Here is a 26243-nt window from a genome sequence, read left to right as displayed (position 1 = left end):
CGCTTTGCCGTCCCGTGCTTGAGTTTCCCATACAACTGCACTGAACGTGGGGCACGACGGTGTAGGCTTTGCACGCTAGCATCCGGAAACACCCCAGGTGAGGTTTTGACAGTGACGACGGTTGTTTGCAGAGGCACCAGCTGAGCGAATGCATCCATTGAGAGGCATGACCCGGCGGAGCAGTTCTGTAACAGCCGTTGATGCGGCAAGCTGCGTCACACAAAGCCACGCGGTCTGGACCCGCGTACGGGACAATCTCCCGAGAACACGACCGACCTCCGCTCTGCTCACACAGACCAGGCTGCAGCTCTGCCGGCGGTGCCAGGCTGCCCCGGGGCTGGCGAAAGGTGGCTTTGGCGAGTCCTTGCGTGCCGCAGCCCTCCTCCCAGCTGCAGCACGGTCGTGATGGGGGCCGCGCCAGTTAGAAGGGCCGGGGTGAGATAGACTGCGCCTCCAGTGACCTAAGTGGAAGGCTGCTTCTTGCTGAATATGGAGAGGAGTATCTTAAAACAGGACTTCTGTGCGGGGTGGTATTCTGATGGTTTTTGCTCGACCACGTGGTTATTTTTTCTCACACGGCATGTAGGTTTGTGCTTGGTTCTAGCTTTGACTCATATGATGGCTTCGGCGCTGTCATCAGCAGCTTTCCTGGACTGCAGAAGTTTGCTGTTAACAGGTACTTGATTTGCAACTGCATTAAGCTTCTGATCATACAGAAGCTTAGAAAGACTGTTGCACAGGTAGCAGATCTTTGTATCTAGCCCAAAAGCACAAGAGTAGTATAGTTTAAATTATTAATCCTGGCTTCTCTGCTGGCTCCAGTAGATTGCTGTATCATTACGTTTTCCTTCCTCATCTCATGCAAGAAAGCAAATCCGGTGATTGCAGTGTCCTCAAGGTTGATGCCCTTGCAAGAAGCTGTTCTCTACCTCAGACCTGCGTCCCTTTTTCTGAGGCCGTCTTGTTACACTGCAGTTCATCTTTGTTATGGTAATTTAAAAATTTAACAGGTTTATTAATCCTGCAGAATTTATTATAGTCAAACATGAGATATTATTAAGTTGCTATTGTACGAAGCATTTACCCTCGCTGTTGGAATGACTTGTCCTCTGCATTGGCAGACACAGAAACATTCATTTTGTTTCCTAATTAGGAGAGCTGCAATCAGGAACCATGACAGAGTTCAGCTCCTCGGTGTACAGCATGCCAGGTTCCATAGTGCAGGCTTTATAAAATTCTCTTTAATTCAGGAACAGAATATCATTAACTTTGTAAGTGGATGAATACAATGGACAAGCAATTTAATTAACTTCTAACATTGGATGTTGGACAGGAGACAAAATGAAATTATGCACATATTTCTTATGCAGGCAGTCAACCTTGAAAGGGGCTTGATTGTGATGGGTCAGACAGGGGGACAGCTTTGTCCAATTATTTGATGTTTAGTCCTAGAATATGAAATTTGAAATTTGGTACTTTGTAAATCAATCATCTCTTATTTTGAGGCAGTTACAAAGGTTCTTTGAGATACAAAACATCCACCAGTGACTGTGACAAGCTAAATACAACCTTTTACCACATGGTACTTTCCTGTTTGGAGATGACCTGTATAATACTAAATGAAATGGGCATTAATGCCTCCTCATCAAATTGAATTTGCTATCTTGAGTGTATTATGTAAGAATATATCAATGAAATACTAAATTGATTTAAAGTTTTTAAAATTAAAATTATTTAGAGTCAAGTAAATGCGGTAAGTCATCCAGGTTACCAGTTTCCTACAAAATTAAGCACTTTTTTTTAAGTAAAAGAAAAACATGGTGAAATGTTAAACATCCAGCAGTCTCTCCCATCTGCTCAGAAGCCATCCACGTTGCATCCCAGTTCCAGCAGCGCTGCCAAAGGCAAATTGTACCTCGTGTAAGGCGGCCGGGCAGGACGGGGCACAGGCTGTGAAAGCACGGCGCAGAGCAGCCGCCTTGCCAGGCGCGCAGGCGGTAAGGGATTCGTGCAGAGCACCTCCCTGCCCGCTCTGCGGAGCTCCCCAGCATACAACTCGTGTACCAACCGAGCTGTGTGCCAGGGTTTGGCTGGTGGTGAAGGAGCCACTGATTCCTGCGACCAAAACGACCGAAAGAAATTGCCCTGGGTTGCTTGCTGGGCTTACGTATGTCTGTCGAGTTTTGCTTCTGAACTAGTCAGGATTTTTGCCCTCACAGCATCTCCCTTCTGCCCTCGCAGATCCGGGCGGTGTTCCCGGAAGGTTCCATGTACTCGGTCTCTTTGTGAATATCAGATACCTGTAACTAGTCTAAATTAATTTCTGTTCAGTCTGGATCTGCTTTGTCCTGTGTCAGCGTTGCTCTTCAGCTTAAATAGTTCTTTCCGTTCCCTGGTGCTATTCCTCATCGGTGGTTTATCTGCAGCTTTCCTTTGTTTTGCTGGGATACAGAGTCGGTCTCGTTTAGTCGCTTCTTGTATGACAGGATCTCGTTCTCTAATCCTGATGGCCTTTTTTCTGTGTGGTCAAACCTTTTACGTGGGCAATCAGAATTGTTAATGTGGTTCCGGATGATGCACCATCATTGCACTCCACGGCTGCGTTAATGCTTTTCTAACTACGGCTGTACCTCACGTGCTGCCTGCTGAGATCGCTTCTGCCTTTTTCACGGCCGTTTGCTGTTTGTGTGGTGCACTCTCTCATGCAGTACTGGCAGGACGGAAGTATATGGGAATAAAGAATACGTTTCTGGAAGAGATGAAATGCTACTTTGGTCTCTGTTGCCGTTGGTTACATGCCTAAAATGAGTACCAAAAAAAAAGTGGAATAGAATATATCAGCTTACTTCTTGAAAGATAATAGTCTGCACTTTGGTATTACCTTTGGTATCCCTCCCTGCCTGGGGAATGTTTTTGATTCTCCATGAGGCTTAACACTGAAATAACCGTTAAGTATTTAAGCGTTTAACTGCCTATCTCTTTTTAGGTACACTTACACTAATTCTGTCTGCTCTGCTTACAGACAGAAATGAGATGGTGTTTCTATCTCTTGTGGTGCTGAGGAGCCAGTGAATATTTGGAGCAGTGCAGTGTATTTTGTTCTGGCTCTGAAGCCCTCGGTGGAGTCCTCCGCAGAGGTTTTGGCTGCTGGATCGCAGGCGCTTCTTGCGGCCAGGCCCATGAAGAAGTTGCTGGGGCAGAATGCAGAGCGTGGCCCTGAATTACAGGTTTGAATCCTGTATTCAACAACCTCCTTTTCGTGTTGGTGCAGAGCCAAGCTGTGTGCCTCTTACCCTGATTGGGGGCCTCTGGAGTGCTCCTGTAATAGAAATATTAAATAACAGCGTGATTAATGACTTTGTGAAGGTTCTACTCTGAGTTCAGGAATATTGATAAGTGGCCTTTTTTTTAACTGTTCAGCATACGTACGCTTTCCTTAACTCTTGTTGGCTCCTTGGTCTGTCAGTAGGTTTTGTTTTAAGAAAAAGAACGTCTGTGTGGTATTTTTGTTAATTGATTGTTAATTAAAATGTTACATCTCTTTGTGAAAGATGTCAGTATCAAATATTCTTTGTCAGTGTGATAGCTTACATATGGATTATTCATTTACTCACCAGACATGTTTATATATAGCTCAGATTTTTTATTTGTTTTTTTTTTTCTTAAATCAACTAGTCCCAAAGAATCTTTTAAATTGGAATATGATTTTTCATTTGCTATATTGATGCACTAAAGAAATTATAAAGAGAAGTTAGTAGAGGTGGGTCATGTTAGCTGAAGATCACTCATTTTGTTAGTCTTCAGAACAGGAAAATGAAAGCTCCAAAGACTTTGGGTTTTTTCCTGAAAAGGTACTATTGATGGTTGCCATTAGCAGAGAGACCTCTCTGAGGTATCCGTAAAGACCTGGTCTGCAAACAAGTTGGTTTTTTATGATGGTCTTTTGATTAAGCATCTAAATGACTTGCGATTTAGATATCTTGGAATTTTTAAAACAGAAGGAAAATAAAAATAAGAAGGAAAAGAGTGAGGGAGCAGTGCTAAATGTTAGAGGTATGTCTGGTGCTGCTAAACTACAAATTAACAGGAAAGGTTGTGGCATTAAAATTAGTTGAGGATGTTTGGAAATCACACTGCACATTCTAACAGCTGATTGAAGGTGGAAGCATGGAAAGTGTGAGGTTATTCAGCTGGCCCAAAGTAGTCAGAAACAACTTCACTGCCTAGCTGCAACAGTACGGCCGAGAGAGTCGGTTTGAAAAATTGGCAGGTCCATAAAATAAACAGATTACAAACACATTAGAACTTTTTAAGTCAAACTCAGCATGTGGAAATTAATCTAGAAACACAGAATTATCTTTGCAGGTATGGCTCCAATATAGTGATAGCAAATGACCAGGATTTGGGTAGACCTAGTGCGAGTTACCCTTTTTTCCCCACCAGCCGCACCTGCAGGCTTCTGCCGTCAGAAGACCACGCTGCTTCAGCAGCACTGAGGTGTCGGGGAAATGGTCACTGGAGAAGCTGTTAAGGTACTAGCAATTGTGCAAGAGAGCTGTGGTCCTGCGGGTTGCCTCTTTACGACAGAGGTATGTTTGTATGACAATACATAATATTGTTTTAGGTTTTATGGAGTAAGGGAGTCTTCAATACCAATCCCGCCAGTGGTTTTACTCCTCTCAAGTGAGTAATTCCATTTGCTTTAATGAGAATATCACGTGTAACCAAGCAGATATTTTTAATACAGACCAAGTTACGGTACGCCGAGAGAGTTTTTTAAGTTTGTCCCTGAATATTTGGAGCCCGCTCACTTTTACACTTTATTAAAGGTGTAATTATTCAACTACTGTTGAAATGAAGCTGATACCTGTGTTTGAGATACAAAGCTGCAAAAGTAGTGCGTAATTGTTTGGAATGGTCTGGTTCGGGCTCTGGCTATTGCACGTCGGGCAGAGGCGGCCTGTTCGGGGGGAAGCTCAATAGCAGTTTAATTGTATGTGCTTTAGCTGATAAGTCCAATTCAGGAAATGATAAATTGCTGGACACCTAATTTGTTTGCAAATAAAAAGTGATAGAGTATTTTATAATGAGCTGATCTGTGTACCCAGCCTATTTTTTTTAACCTTGAATGAATAACAGACATTTAGTGTTAATTTAGCTATGCTGGATCAAGCAGCCTATGAACAGAGCTGACAAGCCTATACCTTAACATGGCTCGCTGTAGTTACTTTGCCAGTCGCTATTTAGATAGGTCAGAACCAGCCTGGCCCTGCATCGCGCCCTTTCTTCGTGTCTCGGGAAGTGACAGCTGTATCAAAATTAACTTTTTGGCGGCCAGCTAAGGGCAGGCGTTGTCACGACCTGTCTCTCAACTGCCACAGGAAGCCCAGGTCGCCCGCGGCTTGTGTCCAGCAGAATGCGAGGGCTGCTGGCGGTCGCCGTGCCCGGGGGCGGTGTGCCCGCACACCAGCGCAGCCCTCCCCCGGGCAGCCCGGCGCCCCGCTCAGCCCGCAGCCGGCCGCGGGACGCTTCTCCGCGGCGGGGGCTGCCGGGCTGGCTGTGGCCGGCGGCCCGGCCCCGGGCGAGGGGGGCTGCCGGGCCGGGGAGGGTGTGCCGCCTCTGGGTGGCCCCCGGGCCGCCGCGGCGGGGCCTGGCGGTTGGCGAGGCGGGGCCGCTACCGGCGCCCGGGGCCTGCGTGCGGCCCGAGAGGCCGCGGGGGAGCCGGGGCCTGCGCCCGTTCCCGTCTCGGGCTTTCCTGTTTGAAGTCTCTCAGAGTTCATTGCGACATAAATGGGCCCAGATAAGGTGTCCCCGTGTAGTGCCCGATAACACGCTTTTGTGTGAAATTATTGTCTTCCTGTCTGGGGTGGCTGCAACTTCTCGTTTGCTGTGTTTCCCCTGACTGAAATGTGGCAGCTAATAGACTCCGGTTTACTAATGGGAAACTAATACGCGCTCTTGATGTTCGGGTTTATAAATATGTAAAATATTTTTTTAATTGTTGTTAGCAAAACAGGCAGGTAATCAATAATACCAGGCGTGACAAACACGCTGTTGACATACAGCACGGCCAGAAAGCCTGGTAGGAGATAAGGGCTTCCTGTCAGCAGCGCCCCGCGCTAATTAATATTCAGACATTGTCATGTTCGATGATAAATGAATTCCTTGAACTATATTGATATAGTAGGTTAAACATTGAAAAAGTTGGGTTGAACTTTGACTTTAAATATTCATTAAAGCTAATTATGGATTTTATGACTACATGAATTACAGTTTCTGTGTCATCATCGGCAATTTATTTTAAATTTATTTAAAGTAATCTTTATATATTAACTTTATCACATTTAGTGAGGTAATGCAGTAAATGTTTACTCTGTACAGTAATTAAACTTTTATTCAGGTATTTCCTTTACGCATTAAATTTCCACAGTTGAAATGACGTACTTTAAAAAGAAATTAATGCTGATTAGCTGTTAAAAAAATTACAGCTGTTTAAATCTTCAGACTTTTGTGGCAAGATTTCTGTATAATCAAAGGAATAGTGTTTTTAATAATGCCAGATGTGTCATCCATCAGAACCAGTTTACTTATCTTGTCATCAGTACCAGTTTTTCCAGGTCAGTCTTTTGGCATGGAGTAAGGAAAGAAATTTCCAATACCGCACTGAGTATCATTCCGGAACCTAATTAAAAGCAGCGAACGTCTAACTTCAGTCTACTAACAGGGAGAAGGTACCTAGTTTTTTCTCCATAATAAGTTTTGGGGGGAAGATGCAAAACTCTTCTAATTAACATGTGCTAACGGTAGGTTAAATTTTGCTATCTGTGTCTCCAGCTGACAGTACAGCTCTGTACGCACACGGGAGGAGAACAGTCAGGTACTTCTGTCGGTCCTGAAAAAAGGCATTTTGTTAATGACAGCGTTGCCGTGAGATAATCGGCCTCCTGGCCTTTCCACGGAGGTCCTGAGCGTTTTCGCAAGGGCCATCCTCACAAAAGCTTTCAGCAGCTAGGATGTGTTTGACTGTGTACTCTACAGTTAGTGGTTGTGATGTTGAAAGAGTTTCTAGGAAAGAGTTTCACAAAGGAAATTTTCCCTGGTCTACCCCTAGGATTTTGCGTGCAGGTCTAACTGTTTGATTTTAGGAGTGTTAAAGCAAAGCTGTTTAGTTACAATGTACAGAGGAGACGGAAGAGTAATCAGCAATCAGTTTTCACATTCTTGTGCGTTCCTAACCTACTTGGCCGAGCTGAAATTTACTATTGTTCATGACTGTCCCATCTGACTTTTCACTTTGATGCTTTCTGCTCTTTTAGGTGGGGTTTGTATATATATGTATATATATTCATGCGTATTTACAATGCTTAAACTCCTCTACGAAGCAAAATGTTAATAAATTTAAATAGAGCCACCAGCAGTGACTGCATAGTATTACTTTGAATTGTGTACATACCTACAGGAGTAGCTACGCGACTCAGACCCAGAGGAAGCCCCTTCTGTTTTGTCAGCTCCCGGCTTTACTTGTAGGGTAGAAAGCCACCTGGATGATCAGTCCGGACAGTGACCCACGCGGTCCCTGGCCACCTGAGGTCAACAGGTTGTGCTGACCTTCCTGAGCTTTTAGAAGCTTCTGGCATTACTGAACACAAGGTGATTTTGTACAGCTACAGACCCAAGGGTTGGCAGGTTGGCCTAACAAATTAAGAACTTTCTGATCTGGGCCTAAGTGTGAGCTATCCCTTTGTCACTCAGAGCTGCTGAAATACAGTTTCCATGACTAGCCCGTGTTTGCAGAGTACTTGGAAAATGAAGCAGAGAAGCCTGTGGCTGCTCCCTTCACGCCATTCTGGTTCGACACCCCACGTGCGGCAAAGTGTTTGCCATCTTCTGTTCATTCCTTGGTGCAGTCCCACTACGATTTGGGTGCACCCTCCCTGACCACACGGTAGAGTTAACTTCGGTGACCTTCAGGGCATACTATTTTTCAGGCTTCCACTCTAGAAAGACGGTCGCAAAGAGGGGTGAAATGTTTGCAGATTTGTTGATTCACCGTTCTGCAGTCATTAACATCAATGTAGCAGAAACTGAGAAAGTTTCTTCTTTTTCCAGAGAATATTAAAATTGTAAATAAGAAAATAAAGCAAAGTTCTTTGAATTAATATCATTTAACTTTACTGTTAAACTCATTTTATGAGAAATAAGTTGAATTAACATAATCTCCTCAAGGGTCTAGGCATTAGGCCCTGAAACAAAGTTTCTTTTTACTTATGTTTCATTGTGTTAGGGCAGTGAATTATAACCTCACTCCATCATTTAACATTTATGTACATAAGCCTGATTAAGTCTATAGCAATGCGGAAGATAGTGATAGCTGTAATTTCCATTCCATTATAGTTTTGCTTCTTTTCAATGGTGTGTTTAGAATTACACAGTCAAAGCCTATCTTAATGTTATTAGTATCAGTTCCTGAAACTGTATCGTGTTCCTTTATCACTATCAGAGATTCTTTGTGCACAATTAGTTGACACTCAGTGCTACTAATGTAGACTATCAAACCAAACTTTCGCTGCATAATTCTTCAAAATTAGTTTTTAAAAATGAGATTAAAAGTGTAAGAAGTCAAGCGGTGAGCAAACCTGGATGCTCAGAAATAAAGCTGTAGCTTGAGCACAAGTGGCAGTACTATTTTTAATAGAATTATGGCATATAAATGAAACAGAGGTTTTAGAGCATCCTGATTCTTCTTGCTTTACTTATTGACATGCACATAGAGAAGTTTCAGAATTCATAATCCTGTCGCCTAGATCTTAATTTTCACTTGCCTTTAAAAGTATTTCTGTCTGATTTGGGTAGGTCATTATTTGCAAATACTTTGTTTAGTTATCCTTACATTTCCACTTCAGCTGTGGCAAGGGGAATTCCGATGAGAATAAGGGGAAGAAAGTTTCCCCTGAAGGTGGTCAGACACGGAAGCAGAGGCTTCCAAAGGGGTGGGACGCGGTCTCCAACCCCAGAGGTTTTTGAATCTCACCTGGGCGATGCCCTGAGCAGCCCAGCTGCCAGCCCTGCTTCGGACAGGGCTTGTACTGGACACCCCAGGGGCCCCTTCCAGCCTGCCTGATGCCGCTACCCTGGATTATGAGAAAAAGGAAGGCTCCCTTAAAAACAGTGTTTAGATGTTTAGCTGTAGCTTGCCTGTGATTTTAAGACACTTACCTAGTTTCAGCTCTCCAAGAGACAAAATATACTTTTCTCCACCAAAAAACCTCTCTGCAACCATGTTACTATTTAAGAATAATCTCCTGTTGTTAAAATCCAAAGGCCAGAGTATAGTGAAGGTTTAGCTTGAGACAGCAGTGTTTTCTCTTGCTAATGACACTTTCTTCAGTTAGAAATTAAGTATCAGGTGGCAATGTTTTTATTTCCTATCAGGATTTATTTTTTTTTCTGGCAGTGTGTCCTTGTTGCAGGATAGTTAACCTTGAGTCCTCTACAAGAGTGTCTCCTGCATTTTCTTATTTGCCTCCTCTATGTTATAAAAAGGCAAACCAAAGACCTAAAGGAAGCTGACTGGGTTGCAGGGAAGCGTACTCATCAATTAAATGTGTGACAGTGTTTTCTGTTGGATGGACTAATATGTCAAGGAGATGGGCAGGACCTCATGTTTGTGCTTTTGACAAATCAGCAAATGTTTAATCTCGGGATGTGCAGTGTCTCATAAATAATGCAGCAGTCACTGAACCAAAACACTACTCTGCCAGGAGGGTCTCTGTCGTTATAGGAGTAAAAGACAAAATGAAACTAAATCATCCTTTTTGTTTAATGCGCTGCTTCTTTTATACTTCTCAGTAGGACTTTATCTAGTGGCAGGCTGCTTTTTTTCCCCCCTTCAACTTCCGTTGAGTGCATCAGATGTATTTAAAGGCTCATCAAGTTCTCATTTAAAATTTATGCATTTTTTGTATTGCACTATAGAGTCTATACTACTTTTTCCTTTCTCACTTGATTTTCCTTTACTCTCTTCTAATATGTAAATGTCCTCTCATTAACTGGAGGAAAACAGTATATTACTTGACTGTGAAGAAGTAAAGCAAGCAGCAAGCTCACAGTACATGTAGGTGAAATCTTGGCAAAGCTTCCATGACGTAAGTGGAGCCAGGAAGGGGACGATCGTGGGCCGAGCACCCGGGTTAGCAGCCTTCCCGTCCACGGAGGTTCATTGGAAAAGGAGCAAGGGTCACTGCTGCAAGGGCAGGAAGGCAAACAGAATTGTCCGAGTTAAGGAGACCTTGTAAGCTCAGGATAGTGAAAAACTCCATCAGGCTGCATCAGGAGGCTGTGGAAGCCACTTCTGCAGAGTTTTTTAGGTGCAAGTTAGAAAATAGTCTATCAGGCATGGCCTAAATTTGTACCTTGCAAACGCTGGGAAACGTTCTGGTGGAGGGACAGCCCTTTCTATGGTAATAGGGTTGTCTTTCTATGTTGCCTTGCGTGTGTCTCTCAGAAACAGTCTAGCTAAAGCACCTAGGTCCAGGATACGCCTGGGTGCCCGGTGCTGGACTAGCTGAAGGATGGCCAGCTCTTGCCGACGCGGTGAGCCGTGCGGCCAAGGGCAGCAGCCCCGGGCCCTTCACCTGCCTCTGCAGGGTCTGCCTTGGCAGGCCTCCGCTGCAAAGCGTGACCACGGGCATTTCACCTCTCGTGTTTAGAACCACCGCTGGGCTAGATGGTCTCCTGCACTTCAGATCTTTGTTTCTTTATTTTACCTGCGTGAGATACTGTGATTGCAACAAGCGTTATTTTCACTCTGCTGTGGCGGTGTGTGTTTGGAGCACAGTGCTGTTAGCGCTGGCTGCAGCTGAGTCCACTCAGCCCTTCTGTACCTGGGTCCCAGAAGTCTGAGCACGGGTACCCAGAAAATGAGGGATATGTAGCTATTGGACACGGGACGCTTGGAGTGGATTTCCTCGTATCTCGTGGGAACTCTGTGGCAGAGAAGAGGGCCCTAAAATCCACAGTAGGCTGACTGCCAGCTAGACAACACACCCCGCGTTGTGGTCAGTCTGATGAAAGATGGCATTTCAGCTCCTGTCCGCATTGGGCCCAAAGTGCTTGTGCCTGTGCAGCTAAGGGGTGTGCTTCGGTGGTATCCTGAGCAAAGATGCTTTCTTAAATTATGGAGCGAGGATTAAGATCTCAGCAATCTTCAGAAACTAGGAGAGTACTTCAGTATTTGTAAGGAAGAGGTACTAATGTTTTGCTGAAATTGGTTGGCTTTGCTATGCATTTGAAATCAATTTGCTGAGATGGGAGTTTATTTGCTTGTCTGAATGCAGTAGAGATTACCTCTATGTTTACATGCTTTACTCAGTCGTGGACTAATCATTAAAACTACAACAGAATTCCGTATTTGGATTTAGGTCACTGATGTGAAAAATACTAAGGAGAGTAGTTGCTCAGGACTAGATCAGCAGAAGGCATTGTAAAATCCGAATTATGAACACGTAGTATTTTACTCAAACTTTTCATGTATTGTTGTGGGCACTAAACTCTGCTTCTGCTTATACTTACAAACGCATCAGTTCTGCCAGTGGCAAGAAACTTAGCATGTATTCAAATATCTAAGCCCCTCTGCTACTTATTTGTGTATTCTTTCTCTTTGGGTCGGTGCAGTGTGAGAAAGTGCTTGCCTCTGTAGGCTTCACACGAAGCTAGGAGCAGCAGTTGCTCTCCAGGTGTGGCCAGCAGAGATGGACGTACTGCGCTGCTCGGACATTGTAATTATTGGCAAAACAGTTACGCACAGGGAGAGCGGTACAAGCGTGTACAAGCATTCCCAACACTCCTGTTAGGATTTAAGTGTTAGACCTGCTCTGCAGCTGGCAACGTCAGTCTGCACAGCTCGGTAGGAGGATGGAAAACCCGTGCCTGGCTCTCAAAAGCTATTGGATCTCTCAACCCTTCTCCTCTTTCTGTACTGCACAGTCTCCGAAAGCATTTGTTTTGCTCTGAAAGCGAAGCAGAAATTGTCAGCCTTTTGTAAGAGAATTGTGGGGATGTGTTAGGTGCTTAGAAAGGTACTTGTCCCTATTACTAATTGCATCCATCCGTTTGGTATTTCTAAAAGCGCACCTGGTAACTGTGCCCTTACCATGTTTAGACAGCTGTTAAGGATCTCCTTTATCATGGCTTATAAAACTACAGAGAAGCAACAAAGGAAATGAATATTTTTATATGTCTTAGAAAATGCAAAAATTAATAATTTTATTTATTAGTATTTAATTTCTTCTGTTTTTTTTTAACTGGAAAGCATGATACTTTTTTGGTTTTAGTTAGCCAAAGTAGATATTTTTCATAATTTCTTATTTTATTGTTGTTTTTTACAGGCTCTAGGAAGTTTTTACTTTCTTCATGAATCTTTGAAAAACATCTACCAGTTTGATTTTAAAGGTAAGCGAAGGAATGTTGTTAATTGTCAGTTGGCTTCATACACCAAGGCAGCCTTTCTGTCATCTTTTCTGATAGTGGTGGCTAGCAGTTTTTTCCATGAGATGCAGAATTCTGTATAATGCATGCAAGTCCGTTGATGACAGACGTTACTTGCCTTTTATAGACCTCTTAGAGGAAGTCAATGGACCGGCCACAGGTTGAAAACCGATGCATTAATCATTCCCATGCAGATGGACCTTCGGATCCATAGAGATCCCTGATGATTTCAAAAGAACTCTGAATGGCCACAAGGTTCTTCCATGTAGATCAGATATAGGACCAAGACCTTAAATGTCCAACAGTGATGGTCATTTTGCAAAGCAGCTGAGGTAGATTTATGGCTTAAATTACTTTGGAGCAGCGCAGGTCAGTAGGAGGGCGTCATTGTTTTTAACCCACATTAATCCATCAGTTTGGAGGTCTTGCTTAATCTCAGAAGTTTAAAAGTAATGCTAGGCTATGTACATTAAATATTTGAAATATCGTAGAAAATTATTGAATGCTTCCCAAGGTGTATGTAGAAAAGATTATATAAAATTTATGTTATTTCAGTTGAGAAGAGTCTGTATATTAAATACAAAAATCTTCTGAGCTTCATTTAGCTTACTGAGCTGAATCACATTAATACTACATCTAGCATCCCATTAATTTGAGACACTGTTGAAATGGTGGTAACTATGGAGTGAACTAATTGTCTTAATTACATAGATTCATTATTTTTGTTCTCAGTAGAGACAGATTCTCTCTGCTCGTGTAATTGAGGGTACAGGGTCTTCCTTCCCTGAAATATTTGAACGGTAGTTCTACATATATAGCAATTCAAGATTTAGCCAACATAAGTCCTCCTGTCATCATCAGTTTCAGTAGTGAAGGAAAATTTTAGCTGTACTATCATAGGCAGTTCAGAGTAGATGTTATTTCTGAGAGAGTGTGCTGAAAACTCAACGGTGATGTAGGGACTTCTAATGAGAGGTCATGTCTAGTCTTTCGTCCAAACCAGAACAGTTTTGCAGACACAAGTAATGATAGAGGATGTTCCTAATCAGATGAACGGTGTGCGAGGTGGAAGTGCTGGAGGAGTTGGGCGTTGCAGGTGACGCTGGGTGTCACCCCAGTCCTGGGGCTGAGCATCCTACGGGTCTGCTCTGCGTCTGAGGAGGGGGGTCAGTGAGAGAGGCAAAAACCCACGTGTTTGTGTTTGAGATGACAACGTTCCCAACTGCTTATTCATATTGCCATGTGAATGACTTTGTGTATCAGTAATACATAACTGTATCTGCACACCTAATTCCTGAGCCCACAATTTCATTGCACCAGCGCTGGAACACTAGCAGCTTCACTCTGAATTCCACCTAAGGTTCCCTCCTTCTGATCATAGACGAGAGGTGTCCTGCTCTAGTGACATCTCAGAGCGAAATGACAGCTGGTTTAGGAAAAGAGGAGCTTTCTGGGTTTATTAATCGTTAATTGACAGCTTATTGGCTATTGTACAGCTTTTAAAAGAAATGTAAGAATTAAAAAAAAGTGAGAAAATGGAAGGAACAAGTGTAGGGGAAAATAATCGGTAGAAATAAGCAGATATTTGTTCTGGAAAATAAATGCTTTGAATGTTCAGTGCTTCATTTTGCTCAGTATAACCTTAGCAAAGCCAGGTGAAGTGTGAACCATGCACCTAAGGATGTGTTTGGCCCAGGCATCACTTGGAAAGAAAAAACTCGTAATAAAAAATCCAAGGAAAGGAGGTGCTACACTCAATCGGTGTTGTAAGTCACCCGCTGTTCTCTTAATGTAGAGCAGAATCAGTCTCCCAGTGTAGCGTTTCTAAAATATGACCCTGAAGGCTCCCATCTTTCAGGGGAAATGTAAAACTTGCCTCTTCTCTCATGACTGTTGACATTTTCACAGTGTATTAAGCTCTTGAATCAGAGGAAAAGTCCAAATGGATACAAACATTCTCTGCACAAAAATCTTTATGAAATTCTGGTTCTACTCAAAAGCATGCAAAAAATAGATGTTTATATACAGTTCAATATTCCGTAACATCACCGTGTCTTTTCAAAATTCACTGCACAGTTGGATGTGACTGAATACAGCCTTCGGAAGAAGATTGTCTCTGTTTTTCAGTTCTCAGGAAGACATATCTGAGTTTTAAAATGAGAACAATTTTCTCCTACAGCCTCATGTATTATTTGCTACAGCATAGGAAGTGCTGGACGTGTTTACAGTGGTCAGAGGCCCAGAAGTTTGCTTACGATTTAAACATTGACAAGCTCTGTGCTCTGATGGGCCATCATCCAACAGAGGCGTTTGCTGTTTAGGGTATTAGGCCAGCTCCAGTCTACCGCTTTGATTTACGAAAAGAATCTCATTTGCTCTGGTCTGAAATCAGAGATAGTGTAGAAGTGTTTTTACTGGGAGATACACAAGAAGGCATGCTGCTTTCCTCCTGCATTTGCTTCTCAGCAGTCATGTAAATGAATCGCTTGCTCATATTTACCATTGATGTTAACGTAAGTTGATGGTAAAGTGCCTCCTTTCTGCCAAGTGCTACCTTTTATTTAGGTTCTCACAGCAGAAGCCTTCAGTCCTTACAGTTCTGCCAAATGTTTTCTGTATCCTGAATGACATCAGGATCTTTTTGCTGACACTGTTAAACTTACTGAAAGAGGCACATCCATCCATGATCTACTTAGAATGATGCCACATTAGTTTATCAGGATATTTGTTTAGTCTTCCTGTGGGAGCCAGATCTCAAAGTGATTGGCACGTAAAGAATGATGCTTTTTTTTTTTTCCCCTGAAGATATATTGCTACATTACAGTAAATGCTCCCTCAGATTATATAAAATACTTTATCCAGACAACTTAAAGTGACAAGTTTTTGTATCGCTTGGTATTTTCACCAGATACCCAGCAGAACTGGACGGTTCAGGGCTCTTGATAATAGTTGCTTGGGAGTTTTTCTCTTATGCATTCCTGCTCAAAACTGAATCTAGTTGGGTAGTTCCAGCTTAACGGTAGCTGTAAGGTAGCTGCCCAAATGCCTGTGTCGGAGGAGTTCGGTAAATTAAGTCAGGTTCTCGCCTTTAGACCTGACAATGCATTGCCCTGATCAGGAGAGAGACCAAGTACGAAGTGGATCAAGAAGCAGAACCTCTTGTTCGTGAGCTGTATAGATCCGTAGATTGAAAGGCTGAAAAGTCTGTGCTATTTCTGTCTGTGATGTAGCCGCTCATTAAAGACTTTGCAAAGTGATGTGCTTTACCACTACGTCTCTTTTACAAACACAGCACCCATTCCAGCTTTAAATCCACGCATCAGCCTCGGGTGCTGATAGCCAGAAATGGATAATCTGAAAGAGGTGGGTGGCTCCAGGCTCCCAGCACAGCTGGTAGGGATTGGAATGGAGTGAGTCCAGTTCATCTTTGCATAGCCCCAGAGCAAGGTTTTTACTTTCTGGTTTGAAATAATCTGATCAGGAGAACTGATGCAGAAGGCCTAGTATCAGTGAAGGCCATTCAAAAATAAGACCTTTTTTACTCCAAGGGTTTTCAAGTGACTATACGAATAATTCAGAGTTGACTGACCTGTGTGTATAAGCACAGAACATTTCAGGAGGAAGTAAGGAAAAAAAGAATGCCTTTTTGTCCTGAGATCTGATTTTTATTTTTTTAATAGTTTTCAGTCACTTAACTGATTAAGGAACACCCAACTGAAGCTTGGTGATTTGTGTTACTGGCCGCCTTGGCTGATGGAGGCTGGCATGTAGGTAGTGGGGATGTTGGCAGAGCTGAAATCGTTTCCACCTGTGCTTGCAGGGGTGGCTGTGCTGGTCTGTCTGGTCCAGTAACTGTTCCTAAACACGGCAGAGAACCAGAGGAATCCTCTCATGGGCAGCTGTGAGCAGTTGCACCTCGGGAGTCTGTTCGGGTTAGGCCTGGGAGCTAACAACTGTCCTCTTTAAGGCTCTGTGCATGCGTGCATGATTTCTGTTGTATTCTAGGTATTTAAGTATTTACAAACATCCAGTCTTTTTCAGGATCTTGCTCAAGTCTGACAGTCTGGGACAGTAAGTTGCCCAGCAAAATAGTGCGTTAAGATTTTCACAAAAGAAGTTGTCTAGCTGTTTTCCCACGTCTCCTTTTTGGGGAGACATTTGAGAAGTAGTGATGAGGCAGTTGCAGTTAACTCGGGACTCAGGTCGGTCAGGTTTGGAATTTAAATAAAGAATTGTACTAATGGTACAAGACAGACGTCGACATACTGGAGCAGGTCCAGCAAAGGGCCACTAGAATGTGGGAGCATCTTTCATATGAGATGAAGATGAGAGATCTGGGACTATTCTAGTTTCATTGCAAGAAGGCTTGGGGCGATCGCTCCAGGAGGTGTAAATACCTGAAAGGAGAGTGCAAAGAGGAGGGAGCCAGGCTGTTCTCAGCGGTGCCCAGCGGCAGGACAAGAGGCAACAGGCACAAATTGAAATACAGGAAATTCCACGTAAATGTAAGGAAGAATGTTTTTTAATACGAGCGTGCCCAGACACTAGACTGGACAGCTTCCCAGGGAGGCTGCGGGGTCTCTGTGTTTGGAGATGCCTGGGCACAGGCCTGAGCCACCTGCTGAGGGACCTGCTGTGAGCAGGGGTGCACCAGAGATCCCCAGGGATCCCCAGGGATCCCCAGAGCTCCTGCCAGCCCCAGCCATCCTCTGGTTCAGTGTTTGCTGATGGCTTTTTCCCACCTTGCTACAAAGTTGAGTTGCCTGTATTTAAAAAATGTTACCTCCCTGAAGTGGTGTTGGCCGAAAGATTTGTTGACCTGTGAACCCCGAAAGATGGCTTGTATTTTTTTTTCCTGAGAATTTGCGACGGTGGCATTGGGAAATCACTCATCCTTCTGTAAATCCTGACATTTGTACTCATTCCTAAAAAGCATCCTGCAATAGCTGGATCATTATGCCTGTACCAGTAAACTCCTCCAAGCAGAGATGCAGCTTACCCTCCAGTATCTTTTTTTTTTTCCCCGTTTTTTTAACAAGTCTGCCTCAGATCAGTTCCACAGAAGGAATGGGCTGCTCAGCATGTGGTCAATTCAGCTTTCATTAGGGGTTCCGCCAGCATTACTGGGTCAGTTCTAGAGTGACAAAAACCAGCCCCCACTGACACAGCTAGCCCAGCAGACAATTCAAGTGTGGCCAAACACTAAGTCGATGATGATTGTCAATATTGTAGATTTAAAGCAAAAGGCAAAAAGCTGAGGCGATCTGAATGAATGGTTCTGTACTTGTCTGATGGCTAAAAGATGTGATTACTAATGTGTTACAGAAGTGCATCTGTTGATGCTTGGGTAGGTAGACTGAAAATCTGAAAAAAAAAAAGAGTTGCTAGATAAAACATGCAGGTAATCACTACTCATAAGTAACGATTTTCACCTTAATGAGTTTTGTATTAATTAATTTTCCTGTTAATTATTCGGTGTAGATTGTTGGATGCTGTCTGAGGACAGAAACAGGCGTCTCCTGGAAGCACCATGCCAGGAAGTTTGAGTGCAAGGGTGTACAGAGACCTGGTTCATAATTAAAGCTCCAACACTTTACAGTGCTCTGGATAGTAAAAATAGCAGTACCCCTAAGAGTAGAGCTTGAAAATGTCTGCTGTAAGCAAGTATGTTTATACATGGGTAGTGGCCTCTGGTTTTTCCCCCAGAACAGCTCACTGCCTTGTGTATTTTTGCTAAGACCTATTTTGCAGATGCTGCTACTTTCCCAATGAGTGTTGTAAGTTGCTTGTAATGTTAAGGATATGTATGTTAATTATGTTTTATATCTCTTCCTAGCTAAGAAGTATAAGAAGGTTACTGGGAAAGAAATCTACTCAGACACTTTAGAAAGCACACCGATGCTGGAAAAAGAGAAGTTTCCACAGGATTATTTCCCTGAGGTATGTACAATCCCATGGAGCATTCCTGAATATTAGGTTTGATTCTGATTTGCTCTGATTACTTGAGTAGCTACTCTCAGTAATGTAAATAAGGTCAGAATCCAGTCTTGGGGGTTTTTTTTGTTTTGTTTATTGGTTTCTTGTCACCTATAATATATATTTTAAGTCATTGCATGGATTTACCAAATTCAAATGGAGTTCTTTGTATAGAAGGAAATCCTTGTGAAGGATGGAGACAGTGATGAAAAGACTTGTTTGTGCATTTAAAACCAGAGCAGGAGCGCACAGTGCCAATTGCCAGTCTGTTTCAGGGAGACTTACTCCTTGGCAGGGCAAGACGCACTTTGAATGGATTCCATTTGTATTCAGCGGCAGCAGCTCTGTAATCATGGTTGCAGTGATACTGGTTTCCCTTCAGTATAACTAGGTACTGCTGCGGTCACCGCGAGGAGGGAGGGAAAAGGTGGTTTCTCGTTGGTACAAGAATACACGTAACTTGAAAACATACTGATGTTTCCTCTGACGCTGTCCTCGTACTCCCCGTTTTGTTGTTCTCCTAAGAACTGGGGAGTGCTGCGTGTCTGAAGTGGAAGGTGAAGGTCTTGTCAAACCCAGAAACACAAGCGCAGCTAAGGGTTTTCTTCCACTGCACCTGCAAGTGCAATTGCACATGCAAGCAGTCTTTGCCTGCGATTCTCTTCTTTGATGTTTACTTTAATTTGCTCATTTTTAGTTTCTTAAGAACATCTAGAACACGGGTGTTTAATGGTTAGTGTTTGCTACAAGCCAAGTGAATAAATGTGTTGAATTCCTATAGTATTTGTGGATCAGACGGGCACATTGCTGCTTTAATATTAGAAAGAATTAAATAAATTTTAAAAATTAATTGAAAATCTGTAAATATACACACTTAGAGATATTTACATAGTGCATGTGGGCTTGGAAGAGCATTGCATAAGTAATTACAGGTTGATGGGATCTAAGTTATTCTTTTTCTTGACTTTGATACTAAATTATTTGGTTTTTAATTTGTGCTGGTAATGACATCATGCTCAGTGTTTAACTGGGGAAGCTAGCTGGGAGGTGGGATGGCAGCTCACCAATCAGCTGAGCATTGGCTGGGAAATTGTGCTGTGCATCACTTGTTTTGTGTGTTCTTCTATCATCATCATTGTCGTCGTCGTCGTTGTTATTATCATCATCTTCCTTTTCTGTCCTATCTTTATCTCAACCCACGAGTTTTACTTTTTTTTTCTTTTCTATTCTCTCCGCCATCCCACTGCAGGGGTGAGGAGTGAGCGAACAGCTGCATGGTTGTTTTACCTGCCGGCCGGGTTAAATCACGATAGTATTCTATATCTCTGTACTGGAAGGGAAGCTTTTACCTCCTGTGAATAAACATCTTAAATACTTCTTTGTTAGATCATTTTGAAGGAACTTCAAGCTGTTACTCGTATTTATTTTTCTCCTCCATCAGCAGTAAACTGTAGCAGTATGGGTGATTGGCAGCGTAAGTAGGAAGCGAACAGTGCTGTTGAATGATTTGATTGTAACACCGAGAGCATTGAACAGCAGCGTGTGACCGCTGCTATCACACTTAACAGCAATAGGCCAAATTATGGATTGTTCATTGATACCCAGGAAGAATTATTTCCATCGTTATTTCACTGCTGTTGTTTCATCATGAGACTGGCAAATTTGTAACTTGTTCAGCATCGTTTATTACCGCCTCTTACATGAACAATTCTTCACAGTCTCCTGGAGAAATGGTTGAGTCTAGTGGCTTTCCCACACGGTTTTGTGGACCAGGGATTGTGTCTGATTCTTGTGGGCGCTCAGGGATCAGTTGTTCCCACGCTTGTTTTTGGAGCTATAGCTTCTATATCTACTGCTTTAGGTACGAGACTATAGGTCCAGAACCCAAGCAGCAGCTAAATAACTTTTGAGGGTCTGACCTTCATACTGTTCCCATTCGTTACATCACCTTAAATGACATTTCTAAGGAGAAAGCACCATGTCCTGGTGTTGTCAGGGACACTGTTTACTTGGAGGAGGAATACATAGGAAAAGAGGAATTCCACAAACACAGTTAAGATACAAAGTAATCCCTGAAGGACCTTGAAAGTTTAGTTCTGTTCCTGCGCGCAGCACAATTCCCTGTAAGGGTGATACGCCAGGACTCGTAGAACAGCCCAGGGGATTTACCTGTTTTGTTTCAGAGCTTTACACAGTAGGAGAGGAAGGTGATACAGGCTCTGCAGGACTACGATAATGCAGATAATAGCAGCATTGGTATTTACAGTTCTGTGACTTTCTATGCTCATTTGGTGTGCAATCTAGCATAGACCAAGCCAGCATATTTTTCATGTGACTTGAAAAGCTAGAAAATAATTGTGATGATTTTTACACTACGCTGTTTTTCATTTTGGACTGAAGACCAAGGAGTATCTCAAGCATACATAAGCACAGCAACGTCAAAAAACCAACAGCAACAGAGTTCTGCTTCTCATATACATGTTTCTATTTTTAAAGCTAAAATTCATCTTGTTATCACCTGTTCTCTTCCTAGCCAAGTGTTGGTAATAACGATGCTAATTAAAAGACCACACAACAATGTGTATTTTGAAAATTTGAGTTGACACAGCAGAATGCATGAGCAGCCTGTCTGTCCAAACATTACATTTACGTGCTCTCGTGTGTTTTAGCCAGACTTCTCATATCACATTACAATGTTTTGTGTGAGAAATGGTTTAAGACTGATTTCTTTTTATTACTGCTGCTTAAGGATGATCTAAAAGTAATTACAATGATTGAGGCATAATGCAATTCAAAATAATTACAGCCCACTGCATATAAAACTAACAAAACTTTCTGTCTTGATTTATGGGTCCTCTTGGCTAGGCATAAGACTCAAATGATGCCTCTGGGAGCAACACTCCAGATAATGTTAGGCCATTTAAAAAAAAGCAGATTTGTGTAGTCTATCAGGCCTGAGTAATTTTTTTTTTTCCCATAGTGAGAAATTGGTTGTTATCATAGATCACAGATACTGCTCAAAGCTCTTATGAAAGATGAATTAATTTCACTAATGCTTTAATGCAAACCTTTCATGGAGAAGGCTGTATGGTGATAACCTTACTGCGGTCTCTCCTTTCTCAATGATGATTTATGTTGTCTTTTAGTAGATGAAACTGCCTGTATTCACAATCCATCTGCTGGCTAAAGGAATCCTATTAACAGAGGATCTGAGAAGAGACTTAATACTGTAAGGTGAAAGATGTGATATCCCCTTTCTGGGACATGAAGTAGGAATTTTTTTTCCTATTTTAAAATGTAGATACCTCTCTGAGAGCGTGCAGATGATCTATATCATCTCTACCTGGTTTTATGCTGGTTTACAGATGGCGGATCAGCTAGTGAGTATCTGTTAAAGTCAAAATAAAGATTGTTGCTTTGAAACCTGCAATAAGAAACAATTTTCTCTTTCCTCCTTCCCAAGCTATAGTTCTTCTTTAAATTATGTTTCCAAAAGTTTCTTCTTTCCAAATACTGTATTTGGAAATATTAAAGCACATCTGTGATTTGTTCAGCTGCAGTGTACATCTAATGTGAAGGATGACATTTTTATATTTAAGATGCTAAACAGTGGTTCAACTGCTGGGCTGTATTAGGTCCAAAGCCTACTAACTTCTGCATTCTTAAATAGACAAATTATTATTAAGTTAATTATTTACCAAAGTTAAAGGAATTAAGTGTGTTGAAGTTATGAGTATCTAAAGGTAATTTACAGCATGGAGTGGGGCAACATACAAATCACACAATAAAACAAGTGTGGTTCGATGATACAGAGGCGTAGGTGTCCTTGCTTTGTTCAGCCTGGGCTGGGTGACGTTCTCCAGCATGAGCTGAAGTACCTCCCCAGTCTCCTGTGCTGGCTTTTACTGGGGCCAGGTAAACGGCCCGAACCATCATGTTTCCATCCACCACTGTTGCTTTTGTAACTGTTTTAAGTCATATGCTCCAACAATGATATAATTCGGCTGTACAGATAAGTCCTAAAGAAAATCTTAATTGGAAGAGAATGTGGTCGATTGCTGAGTTAGGCTTCTCCTGACCATAGCAGCAAATACGGTGTGAGGTCAGGGTTCTGATGTTGTCGTTCTGGGACAAGCCGTGTAACCTTGCTGCTGGCAGTTCTGTGTCATGTTATCACTGTGCTGCTGTTACCTTAATAGTATAAATTTTCTTATTCTAATTATCTACCTTTAATGACTATTTTATAAAATAAGTTTTGTAATGACTCTGCGTTACTGAGTTACTATCATATTTTGGGTCAGACATCTAAAATTTAGGTCCATTGTTTATACTCCTATCAACCCTAAATTCTGCTGTTCCAGAGAAAGGAATTCTTATAGACTTAAATGTTTGTTGAAGAGTTTAGTGAAATATAGGAGGAATAAAGAAGGTACCTTGTAAAAATCAAAGAAATATTGTATCTCTGACAGCGGATATAAAGTGTGAGAACAGGCCGGTAGTCCATGTCGTGCTTTCAAACACATACCATTATTTTCAGCTATTTTTGGCAGTGACCTAGACTGGAGCATTGCACTCCAGCTGCTGGCAGGGTCGGGTCCCTCTGGCTTCACATCCCTGCTCCTGCATCCCCCTTCACCCACTTGGTCCTTCGAGGGTGTCGTGGAAGGGAGCAAGGGATGAAAAAGGGATCCCTGAAACCTCTGTCCCTCCACGCGCATGCTCGTACCTATTGCTTCCACAGGCCTTCTGCCACCTTGACATGGTAACTTACAACTCTCTTGCACATAAAGACTTATCTTGGTCTTTCTTTCAAAAGCTGCATCATCGTGGCATTTCTGTCTTCTAAAATAACTTCTGGTGAAGAAATGATGTGTTGCTACTGTTTGGCTATGTCACTGGTGATGCGTATAGGAAGAAGCTGACAGCAATAATGATTTGCATGTCCCGCAGTTTTGTCTGTAAAAATAAGTGGAGCAAGTGCAGGTTCTGTCACATATTTCTTATATTTCTTATTTCTTATATTTGCTTACATCATGCACACATACTTAGATGTGGTCTTCCAACAGATACATTCTTACAAACTCTTTATACTGTATTTTCTGGTAAATAAGGGGTAATGAAAGCATTATGTGAAAAAGCAAATTGTCAATTAAATTATTACACTACCTAATAGACTTTGTCATTAGATAGATTGACTTCATATTCTTAAGCTCTCACTATACTTTTTTTTGATGAGTGCCATAGATATTTTCATTTGCAGACTTTAAAATTTATGTAATGACTTCTAGAAATCTTTAGCAGTAAAAGTATGACTGATAGTGCTGTTGCAATGCTTGATAGTGTTCAAAGGCTGAATTGGGCTTGAGTTTTCCATATAATGCATATTATTCTGAAATACGGGGAAATTAGAAAGGTACTTTGAACAGTTTGTGTACAAACTCCTAAAAAACCACAAGAGCGTAAATTCCTTAGTTCTGTAACCTGATCTAAGGAAAGAAAGGAAGTCATTTTGGGGCAGGGACTACATTCTGCGTGGTTTTTGTGGAAAGTTGTCGTAATACACACCCCTTTTCCTGGCTGGTTAAACACTGAGCGTGTTGTGAGTACGTATGTGAAGCACGAGTTCCTGCGTGAGACTCTGAGGAGGAGCTCTCCTCACCGTGGTGATGTGGGCCTGTTACTGCTGAGCATCGCTTGCTGCCTCAGTTGTTCGTGCTGCCCAGCGTTCAGCTGCTTCACGTACAAGATTTCCCGTCTTCCTCTGAACCGTGGTGTTCCTTTAAGAAGCTGCAATTACACTGCAGTCATTGCCACTTTAATATGTCTTTCCTTCATGCCCCTGCTTTGTATGGTTGAATAAACCCTTGCTGGGTCACTATTTAATTTGATATGGTCCCTCTCAGTAAAATGATGGAGAAAAGATGAATTAAGGCTCTGTGCTAGTCATTATCAATCATGGTTTGTGTGCATTACTTATTGCTCACAGTGCTTTTTGACATTAGCCCTCTATAACCTCTCTCTTCATGTTAATGTTGTCTGGAGGTCCTTTTACCCGATGTAGCAGAGGTTATTTATGTAGGTGGTGTTTCTAGGGGGTTTTAAAAGGTCAGCACGATCTCCTGAGAGACTCTATTCACAAAGAAAAGGCTGGCGGATGTAACTACAAGTTTTCAAATGGTGATTTTTTTAATTTTTTTTTTAAGGGGTGTCAGAATTTCAGCTACACTTATTAAAGTAAATTTTTGGCAAAATAGCCTCTAATACATACTACTGCCCTTAAAACCAGTATTTGCAATGTATGTGTGAGGAAATGTCAAGCTACTACAACAAATTCTGTATTTTACCATGTCACAAAGTATAAATTGTGTTGCAAATACCTTTTAAGTGGCTGTATCAGTGTAGGCTTGCATGAAACAGAAGGCGGCAGCGGTGCCAAGGGTTGGGCATACTTTATATCGGTATTGCTTGTGTCGGTGAGGTCATCAGTGACAGAGTAAAGGCCTGTGGGATGGCCTGCTGGCGAAGTGGGTGATGCTTCACAACAGGACTCTTGGTCTCAGACGCTTTGGTTGCACAAAACCTCAGGCTAGCTGTACGTGCATGAGCCCGTGGCAGCAGGCAGGGCACGTCCCAGGGAGAGAGGGATCGGGCTGATGTCAGTGCGAGGCTTCTCGCTGCTGTCTGAAACGGGAGAGGTTCCCGAGGGCTGGGAAACACAAACGTCACGGCCATTTTCAAGACGTGTCCCAGATGGCCTCTCCTCAGTCGTGGGAAGATGATGGAGCAAATCTTCCTGGGTGAGCAGCTGCACAGACAAGGGGAGTGCTGTGGGTGTTACATGCATTGACTCTAGCAAGGCAAGAGTCTGCTGCAGTCTCTCACAGTATCCCTGAAGCCCAGTTGGTGACCTTTACTGGGTAGGTGGAGTATGAGATGGCTGGAAAGTTGGCCGACCACCAGGCTCACCGGGTGGTGAACAAAGCCCAGCTGGTTGCTGGTGGTGTTCCTCAGGGGTCGATGCTGGGATCTGTACTATTTGACACCTTTGTTAACAGCTTGGACAACAGGATGGAGCGAACGCTTAACTTTGCAGATGATGTCAAGTTGGGGGAGCAGTCAATATGCTGGAGGGCAGGGCTGCTGTTCAGAGGGACTTCAACAGGCTGAAGAAATGGTCTGACGGGAACCTCTTGGATTTCAGCAAAGGTTAATGCCAAGCCTTGTCCCTGGGATGGCGCAACCTCAGTTGCAGTACAGGCTGGAGGTGACTATCCAGAAAACAGAAAAGGACCTGGATTTTGTTGGACAGCAATTTGAGCACGAGCCAGCATTGTACTTTGGCGGCAAAGGCGGCCAACAGTTTTGAAGTAACTGTTATGTTGCCAGAGAGGAAAATAGCAAATGAAAAATGACAGCTTGATTGAAGACATTATCTTGGGCCACATCATAGGCTTGGGCTATTTGATTTTAAGTTCTATGTATTGCTCGTCAGTAATTAAAAGTTCAATATAGTTATTTTTAAGAATGAAATGACAGAGCTACCCTTTTTTTGATTGAGATTAGATTTAAGCCAGTTTTGAATGCTTTTAGCATTTAACTTTTTTCATCATTCTGCTTTTGAATAAATGTTGACATTTTGCCAAACCTCAACTTGTAACTGAGCTGTCGTGGTCATCACAGAAACTGTGAACAGAAGAGACCTTATTGGATTATGGGACTTGAGTTCAGCCGTGAAAGCTGGACTGTTAGGAAGGTTTGGTGTGCTAGCCCTCCAGCCAGCC

The 26243-nt window shown here is 42.6% G+C and overlaps 1 protein-coding gene across 4 annotated transcripts in view; it reads left to right on the top strand.

The window, feature by feature from the left end:
- INPP5A (inositol polyphosphate-5-phosphatase A) overlaps window positions 1-26243 on the top strand; it is a 254961-nt gene that overhangs the window by 124588 nt on the left and 104130 nt on the right. For all 4 annotated transcript variants that reach the window (XM_054831733.1, XM_054831734.1, XM_054831731.1 and 1 more), the window contains exons 5-6: window positions 12387-12450; window positions 18323-18426. In XM_054831733.1, coding sequence (XP_054687708.1) covers window positions 12387-12450; window positions 18323-18426 — 168 coding nt within the window. The remainder of the gene's footprint in view (window positions 1-12386; window positions 12451-18322; window positions 18427-26243) is intronic.

Source organism: Grus americana, chromosome 7 (assembly GCF_028858705.1).
Source record: "Grus americana isolate bGruAme1 chromosome 7, bGruAme1.mat, whole genome shotgun sequence".
Lineage (NCBI taxonomy): Eukaryota > Metazoa > Chordata > Aves > Gruiformes > Gruidae > Grus > Grus americana.
This window is presented reverse-complemented; position numbering and strand designations above follow the sequence as displayed.